This window comes from Pinus tabuliformis, chromosome 9, assembly GCF_031772625.1.
Source record: "Pinus tabuliformis cultivar Carrire ecotype Pingquan chromosome 9, CPIR1, whole genome shotgun sequence".
In the NCBI taxonomy this organism is placed as follows: domain Eukaryota; kingdom Viridiplantae; phylum Streptophyta; class Pinopsida; order Pinales; family Pinaceae; genus Pinus; species Pinus tabuliformis.
The window spans coordinates 935,444,981-935,454,683 of record NC_142307.1 but is presented as its reverse complement, the minus strand read 5'-3'; the positions used below and the strand labels follow the sequence as shown (position 1 = coordinate 935,454,683).

General features: G+C 42.4%; 1 protein-coding gene across 1 annotated transcript; it reads right to left on the bottom strand.

Annotated features, from left to right (window-relative positions):
- Positions 1-8,005: 8,005 nt before the first annotated feature.
- Positions 8,006-9,499, bottom strand: LOC149151830 (uncharacterized). The gene is made up of 3 exons (XM_089445219.1): positions 8,954-9,499; positions 8,751-8,843; positions 8,006-8,135 (listed from the first exon to the last, which is right to left on the bottom strand). The coding sequence occupies exons 1-3, from the start codon at positions 9,492-9,494 to the stop codon at positions 8,098-8,100; spliced, it is 672 nt and encodes a 223-aa protein (XP_089301345.1). The 5' UTR covers positions 9,495-9,499; the 3' UTR covers positions 8,006-8,097.
- Positions 9,500-9,703: the final 204 nt, after the last annotated feature.

The following is a 9,703-nucleotide window of genomic DNA, read 5'->3' as shown; positions in this document are numbered from 1 at the left end:
ATGATCCAAAAATAGCCTGTTTTGAGTGTTTTTCAGGTGGAGAACTGATGGGAAGTGCTGTGGTTTGCTGACCTTGTTCTTCTAGGGGTAAGAACAACATGTTTAGGGACTGAGGATCCCTGTAATTATTGACATTTCATGCTCCATGCTGCGAGGCACAAAAATGTCTATAACAATTGCCCCCTAAAGTATGAGGTCGTTTATCGGGTGAAATGCTTTATCTAGAGCGTCCGAAGTTCATTCCAGTGCTGAGGAGGCGCCCTGTAATACAATACAATACAATACATTATTTTTCATTCTGTTTTCATGATCTAGCTGAGGCGGGCATTCCCATGCTCAGCTTTATAAATACATTTTGGTACATAGAACAGACGATCGTCTGATGGTAGACCGATAATTCTCTGCTGGAATTATCATCCTTTGAGTAGGATGATCATCTGCTGCAATGATGTACATGACAAATGCTTTTATATTTCCTGAATATGTATCGCAGCCCGGATGGATGAAACTAGATCCGGGGTCTTCAAACTCGTTCGATCTTCACTCTAAGTACAAGTCGATCCATGTGAGAATTTCTCTGAAGTCGAACATGGAAAGACATCGCTTGATTACCGGTCAATGATGAAAACCGTTAACAAGCGCGAGAGGAATCACCGATAATGATAATGACCCTCAAGGTACCGCAGTACAATTCACGTGGCGTGAATAAAGGACTTGGCGTCGAACGCCACGCAAAATCTTCTGGTCGAAGGTCATTGATGTATACCTGTCGCCGGAAGTGAGAAACTTGCCATTAAGGCATGCAAGCTTCAAAGTACTGATGGGGTTGTTCCTAGATCAACTCCTTGGATAATGAGCTGAAGTCGACAAGAAGCGATCCGTCAAAGGAGGGCCTTAATGAATCCCACATCAATGACACGGAACGGAGCTAATGATTTTAGTGGAGGTGAAAACAAACTGTGACATATGATTCAGGGTGGCGATCATGAATGGATGAAGGATAATGTATGGCAGTGGATGGGACACGGTTGACACTTTCAGAATGACCTCTCTTGAACATATAACGACACTGATGCGATGGATCGGTAGCATTACCCCAAAATGTGGATGGTTTGGCGAAGACCATGGTGATGAGACCGGTGAATGAAACAACCCAACCCGATGTGGTACGGAAGAAAAGTGTCATGTTCAAGAGCGACTTGCTACCGTTAAGCTTTGATGTTCTCCCAATTTTTCCCCAGTCATTTCTGACCAGTACCTCTTTATTTTTGTCAAGCTTGAGGAGGATAACATATGCTTGTTCTATAACCTGCCCTTCGGGCAAGCCCATCGCTATGATTTAACGAGCTTAGCGATAGGGAAACTCGTTCTCGTCTAAAGACAAGTTTGTCGCTATTTAATCATTTTAACGAGTCTAACGACAAGGAAAACTCGGTCCTTTTCATTTTTAGAGAGTCTGAAAAGGTACATAAAGTCAACTCCAAAATTCCTTTTTCGTCATCTAATCCCTTAAGTCCGAAAAAGTATAAAACAATACAGAAGGGATGGGTGTTCGGTACTTTTAACGAGCCGAACAAAACAAGCGCTCGATCTTTTTGTGCAATAATCCCTCAGGTCCAAAAAGATTAAAATCTAGAGGAGGGATAGCTCTTCTGGTCCCTTTAATGAGCTGGAAGGCCAGAACTCGGCAAACTTTTCATATTTTATGAGTCAGAAAAGAGCTCAAAGATGACTCGTCTTTTGAGGAACGAGTGATAAACAGGGATAGCAACTGATTCCAGGTACAAGTTGGAATATTCCAATCACGGCAGTGTCACAAGGATGGCTAAGTGAAATCACTCTTCGCAGATGTTCCTCAAAAAGGGTAAACACACAAATGGAAGTGAATGATCAGCCAAATGACGGTGGAGGTGACGGTGCACAAACACGACCAAGGCTTTTATGGCTGATGAATTTACGATCTCAGAAGGGTATTTACCGGTTCATTTTTTCTGAATGAGCTTGAACTCTAAAGGAAAGCCTGCTCATAAACTTATGTTTATTTTTTAACGAGCATGAACTATGCGCTAAAACTGCTCGGATCTTGCGTTTATTTTTTAACGAGCATGAACTATGTGCTAAAACTGCTCGATATACCAGTCATAGAATAAGAACGCCTCCTGTGAGATAGCTATTTTTTAAGGAGCTTTATCTCACGAAGCTATGCTCCAATTTGGCAAGTTTTTACCTTTGCCCCACAGACTTTCTTCATGCAAGGTCGGAAACGGCTAATCCTACGAGTTTAAAGGGTTAGACCTACAGGTTTAAAGGGAGGACCTAAAAATTTAAAAAAATAAATAGTCGTCCCTCGCTCACATTCCAAAAGTTTGCATGCCCCCAGGTATAGGATAGAATTTCGAGGCTGCCCCTCCTCTCCCCTACCTCTGCTTTTCTTTGGGTGTTCACAGCTACTTGTCATCTTGCCAATCTAATGTTAACGATACTAGTCTTCTCGTTATTTTAAGGGGTCTTACGCGGTACTCAGGCTTCCCGTCGGCCCAACTTTTAACGAACAACTATTTGTGACAAGAGAAGAACACTACTCAAAGACAAAACAATGGTATTATTGAGGGAGGCTTGCCTCTTTCTTATTATCCGAAGAGGGTTCTATTCGCTGCCGCAAATCAATCTCTTTCTTCAGCGATGTCTATCATCAGGTTACTAAAGATGGTGACCACCTGTTGCAGCAATAGAATCTCTTTCTTTGGAGGCTGCCCCTACTTATCCTTCAAAACATATGTTTTAATGGGTGAGGCTTGTCTTCAAAGATGGTTACTACTTGCTACCGCAAATGGTCCCCTTCCTTGGTATCCTGATTATCTAGACAAGGGGAGCGAGAAGCTGATTATCTCACTCGCATAACTTTGACAAAAGAATATTATTCTAGAACAACCCCTCTTCCACCGCCGGACGGGGTACGGACTAGTCCATTCTTCTGCGGAAATTCTACCTTATACCCAGGGTTTCTTCTGCCCGAAGCAGACCAGGGTGCATGCCCCCTGGGTTCCAGTCTTTCTTTCTGAATCACTCGCACTCATCGGGAAGGAGGACTGGGGGTGGAGGCGAATCTTGAGTGAACAGACCATTTAGGATTGGTATTTGACTATTTGCGATGCGAGATCCCGGAAATGAAAGTTGGTCTACGAGCTTGACCATCCTTCCTTCATGTGGAAAACACATTACTCTAAAGAGTGAGGAGACTATCGCTCCCATGCAATAAATATAGTCACGTCCAAGGAGTAGGTTATAATCCAAGGGTCCCTGGACGACCATCACGTTTAAATTGACGGTCTTCCCTTTCAATGTAACAGGTACATTGGGGAGGATTCCTAATGGTCGACTGGTTCCTTTATCAAAACCTGAGAGATTTCTTAACTCAGGTAAAAGCGCTGGGGAACCCAGTGCTTTCCAAGCAATAGAGGAAAGGATACTCACAGACGCCCCTTCATCAATGATAGTACCAGCCATAATCATTCTATAGATCTGGACAATGATTCTGAATGGTATACTGGCTGGTAACCGGGGTCTGCCTAGTTGATTCCAATCAAAGGATACAACCAGGTTGCTTGGTGATGGGACCGAATATACGGCCGGGTATGACCCTGATGATGTTCCTTCCTGCGATAAAGGAATGGGCGCATTGCCCTGACGCTCATCAGAGTCGGTGCTGATGAAAAGAACCTGGATGGTGTCATCCTTATTCTCTTCAGTGAGGGTGTCGCATGAAGCTGACTCTTCGGCGACGGTGTCATTTGAAGACGGGTCTTCAATGACGGAGTCATTGGACGATGAAACCTCTGAAGCAAGAACCGGGTCAACTGCCGTTTCGACCTTTAGACTTTCGTCTGGTCTGGATTCAGTAGGTTCATTCTCAATGACCGACACTTCAGCTGACCACTTGAGCGGGTCAACTGGATTTTCAACTATCGAGGGATTAGGCGCGAGTTTTTGGTATCCAGGAGGAAGTCGCAACAGTGAAACCGGGCGATCTTCCAAAACTCTCTTTGCCTCATCTAAGAATGGACATTTGTGGATGGCATGATTGCCTTCACACAATAGACAGGGTGATCTTGGTCCCCTTCTTTGTCCTTCACTCTCGTTAGTTGACGGACTGCAATCAACATGACAACCAGAGGTTGATGCTACCGGATTGTGCAACCTTGGGGACCAGTCCCTTAGTATCCGGGGAATACAAGGACAATCACGATGGAAGTGGATCCCTTTGCAAATGACACATGGCGATTTAGGCCCGGTCGGTGCAGTGTGTGGGTTTTTGTCAGCTTTCTTCTGCTTGCCCCCAGTCGCCTTCGCCAGAGGCTCCTTCTGCTTCTTTTCTCTCTTCTTCTTTTCCTTCTTCTCCTTGGGAGGCTGACTCTTGCTAGCTCTACCTTGCGAAGATGAAGGATCAGAGGAAGTATCGTAAGAAGTGGAAGGCTGGTGGGTAGTTCTAGATTGTTCTGACTGTTGATTCGACTGCTCAGGATTAGTGGCGATCTGGACTACATTAGTTGAAAAGAGCCATACAGGTAGGCCGATTGTCAATCCTGGAAGTGACAATGTTGCCATATGAGGCGCACCAACATCTCCCCAAGAGGAGAAGGGATTTGGACTTCCGCCAAGGTTACTTCCTTGGTTGGTGGGCTCCATACTTTTCAACTGAAAGATCAACGTGGGAATAACAGGTGATTATGTTCCGCTTAAAATAAATTTTATTAACGACGCTTTTAGACACAAACTTGCTTTTTCATGTTTTAAGAGTCGAGAAAAAGCTAAAGATGACTCTAGTCGACTTCGATGTATTAACGAGCCCGAAGTGACAAATGCTCGGTTGGACTTTTTCAGTTATAGAGTTTGAAAAAGGCCAAAAGAAACTGCTCTGGAGATCTAGGCAGAGGGTGTGCCAAACCTTTCGCGAAACCACAGAATACGTTTTACGGTACGGGTGGTCGATCTTCGTGAATGCTGTGTTCACTGCATCGTGATCAGTAGGGCGGCCGACACGGCTTCCTAAGGATAAAGGATAAATGCCTATAGGGGTCTCCCAATATACGCGACGGTACGCGGGAGCACAAGTCCGTATTAGTGCCACCGACTCTCAGGAGGAATCACCCACCTTCGTAGAGATCGACAGTCACTACGTTTAACGACGCCGGAACACGTCTCTACCTAGACCTCTAGATGTTTGCGTTATGTTACAAAGCGTTGTTATGTAAATTGGATTTATTTTAATGTTGATCTTGCTTAGCAGTTTGCCTTTAAGGATCACCACGAGATGTATATATACAACTTCCTAAATGCAATCTAAGATGAGAAGCAAAACTTTTCAATCTTTCAACTTTGAAAACCTTAATCTACTGAGGGAAAAGAAAGACACAACTTTTCGCATAGATCATAGAACACACACTAAAATGCAAATTTTCCTAAATCGTCAAGCACACAGTCAAATGCAAATATGCACAATGCATGTATTTCTTTTCGTTATCCTTAATGTTGATGTAAGACAGAAAGGAAAACTGTTGTATGACTTTTGAATCTAATTTCAAGCGAAAAATAAACAAGCTTGTCCAAAATCAAAAGACACCTTAAGATCGACTTGTTTAGACACTGGAAATGTATAGATTCAAACCATAAAATGAAAAACAAACAAACTCAAACAGCCATGAACAGTAATAAAACTAGCTCTTAAGATCACAAAGACACTTTTACAGTTCAGGATCTAAGAGGTCACCGCTATACTGGTTCGCTTTTCACAATGGGAAACTGTAACTGAAGCAAGAAATACTGAAAGAACACTCACAGTTTCATCACACAACTGAGGCGGAATAATGTCAAGGAAAGTTGGTTTACAGCAAGTACAATGACCAGCAATCAGCAGCAAAAATCAGTGAAAATAGGGCTAAGACACAGTGGGAAACCTCAGGAAGACATAGCCTAACTGGGTCAGCACAGGCTCTGGTCTGTCAAATTGACTCTCAGCGCAGTTCCCAAAGGGAGTACCTGCGCCGAAATGCAGACTGCCTGTGGACAGCCTGCACTGAGACACGAGAGTTGCGTTTACAAGGATTTCCGGGTCATAAAAAGCTCAAAAATGCACTGTTTTTGCTGAAATAAAAAGCTATAGGTCAAGTACAGGCTAAGGGATGATCAAGAGGATGAAAAGCTATCACAAAGAGTACAAGAGTCTTTTGTAGATCAGCTCTTCAAATCATGAATCTGCTCAGAAAATGAGCAAGAGTAGCAGCCCCTCTACTTCGCTTTTGATATAGTCAAAAGCTTTTCGATTTGGTACTCTTTTCTTCAGGAAATGAATAGCAAAGATACTACAAACACCAACAAGATACTAGGGTCCCCAGTGGAGTCGCCAGTTTGTTGTGGGGAAAAGTATCCGACTCGGATGACCCTATCCCTACTCTAAGGGTGACAGTCCTTAGCAACAACTGAAAGTAAAGCTTTGGTATTTTCCTTTATGAAAGTACAGAGAAGGAAGAAAAGATTAACCAACCGGTGTCTTTCGCTTTTGTCGATCCTGTCCTCTCTCTTTGTCTCTTGTTCCCAGCTCCTTGCTCTCTTTGCCGGCCCAGCTACACACAGATCCTGCACAAACAAGAGAGGGAAACTACAAGAAACATGTACTCATAACTGATGCATGGATTAGAGTGAATCAGATATACAAGTAAATACAATACATCAATGCAATACAAGTATATAGGAGAACATTCAAAGCTTTATTGATAGAAGTAAAAGGGTTCTGAGGAGGTTACAACCATCAATGGCTCCAATCCAGCAGCACCTCCCCAGCAGCAAGAAATCTCCTCTTCACCTCTATAAAAGCAATCACCCAATAGCTCTAACTGTAAACCAACAACACTTCCTTGCTTTGCACAAAATTCCAGCCTCCCTAGACCTCATGAGAGAGCTCTATATATAGGAGATTTGGAGAAAGGATGAGTCAGCTTGAGGCTGGCATAAAGCTGACTAGTGTCCTCTCCCACTTTAGTTAAACTTCAGTTCTTGAGTCCACTTGGAGATCCTTGCTTACACATGGAGATCAAGTACCTCTTACTCATCACAGGGCGAATCCCTTGAACCAAGTGTCAGTTTGGAAGCTTCCTGGGCAGTTGACACCTTGCAGAATGATTGTGCCACTTGGCCAATCTCACCCAGCGCAGGTAGCCTTCATTGGTTTTGACTTTCAGCGCAGGTACAAGGAGGAGCAGTTGACATTCAGCGCAGTTGCTTAGTGGAGCAGCTGACATGATCCAAAAATAGCCTGTTTTGAGTGTTTTTCAGGTGGAGAGCTGATGGGAAGTGCTGTGGTTTGCTGACCTTGTTCTTCTAGGGGTAAGAACAACATGTTTAGGGACTGAGGATCCCTGTAATTATTGACATTTCATGCTCCATGCTGCGAGGCACAAAAATGTCTATAACACTTGGTGATTCATCTTGTTCTACCCCTTGTACTCTCTGAGAATGACCATTTTTCTTGTAAATTCGGCACAACACCCAATCATCAAGCTGGACCATATCTGTAATGTAAAGGTTGCATTCATTATCATCATGCAGTTTACTGATTAATTGTATATGTTAGTGTGCCAGAATTATTGCATATGATATTTCCAAATCAACTTTTATATGGTCATATTGTATCTCTGTATCAGCGGTATCACAAAAGTCTGAGTTGAATTTGAATTGAGATTGTTGCCAATTTGAATAATATTAGAGACTGCAAGTTAACTGATAACTTCATTTGGATTTCCTTCTGAAAAAATTATTAAATTTGCCTTCCTTCTTAACTGGAGCTGGTGGTGCGGATTTCTCAGGTGGGATCAAATCCACTACAATGCATATAGTGTCGTCCCTAAGTCCTCTTATCCTCAAAGCCTCCTACAGCTAAATCGGTTAGGCTATGATAGAAAATAAACTTAAAGATGGTGACATTGATCGCTTATCCTTGTCAACAGTATTTGTACCTTAACAATTTGTTTTGCAGCAAGTTTTGCTGGCAAGCCTCGGCAACAATTTGCAGCCTTCTCAGAGCTCAATGCATCCCAAACACCATCAGTTGCAATGATAAGCCTTCCTCCAGCATTCGATAGCTATTGAAACAAAAAATTACCAGTCTAAATCAGACAGACACATTGTGACCAGGTATTTTTTTCCTCTAGTAAATGGATAAAATCGGTAAAGGATTAAAAGGGAAAAACAAAACAGGAAGAACAGAAAAAACGAAGATCTATATATGTACTCTCTTTTTATTTATACAAGATCACGTATTTGTTAGCGAGAGCTATTTCAAACAATTGATCTCCCTTCAGTCCATAGGATTACAATTTTTTTTTGAAATCCTAGATAGCTATTTCAGACAATTGATCTACCTCCTGTCCATAGGATTACAAAATATTTTTGAAATCCTAGATATAAAAAAGTCAGAAAGAATAGTATATCTTCTTTATTGTTACCTTCTTTAAAGTATGTTCAGAGTTTGAACCCTTTTAGGTAGGTTGAGAGTTTTACCCTGATTCTAAATAAAGTTATCTTATTAAAGATTAGATAAATCTATATCAACTCCAATCCCAAAAAAATTACTACATAATTAAAAAGCTTCCTCTCTTATATGTTAGGGTCATAACCAAGAACTTCATCACCAAATGTTCATCATCAAATGCCCACTGCAATTAATTAAATTCCTTGTACATAGAATCCATGATTACCTGTGAGAATCCCACTGTAAGATTTGCCTCTAGGTTTCGGATGGGAAAGACCATTGTTGGGACTTATTGTATCAGTTTGAGTATGTGAATCACCTACAGCAAATCCAACCAAGCAAACTCAGCAAAAAAATGAAACTACAACAAATAATAGACCTTCAATAAATTGAAACAACCATTACTCCTTAAACCCAAGACAAACCCACCAGGTTGTCTGGTATTCTGTGCCGAAGCCGGGCTTTGCGGTTGGCTGGCGTTCTTTACTGAATCCGGGCTTTGTGGTTGGCTGGCGTTCTGTGGCGAACCTGGGCTTTGAGGAAGGTAGCAGAGGAAAGGCTCGCTGGAATCAGAAACATTGTATCCACAGATTCCTGCGCTTGACATACAGGGGCTGCACATTTTGAATGCTTCATCAGTTTTATTCCATTCGATTTCAAAACCCCCACGCAGAACGTCCCAAAGTTTCTGCAAAGTTAAAGAAGATAATTGTTGCAGGACAGGGAATCGAACAGTTGAGATGCAGGGAGCCCACTTGATTCCTTCCAGATCTGAAGGAAATACCCATGTACCATTATCATTACCAAAAGGGACATTGAGCACAGGCAAATTTCCTATTGCCGGGCATCCTATTCCCAGGGTTATACTTTGGTAGGACGAACCAGCAAGTTTAAACAGAGAGGCAGTGAGATTAACAGGAGCTTGCGGAATGCCACAGTCTGTAAAAACTGTGCTACTGGCGATTTTCATACTGTTTTGATTGTAGCCCAAAACCCTGTAGCTCACATTGTTGATTGTGAGATAGGGCGTGCTGGATTGATAGTAGATTTGAAACGCACAGTGGCCGCATCCTGATTTTTCTCTGCCGAAGGCATACAATATGTTATCCATTGGGTTGGGAGACAAAAGGACAGTGTGAGGATCAACGATCCAACATCATTCAATCGTCTAACACCACA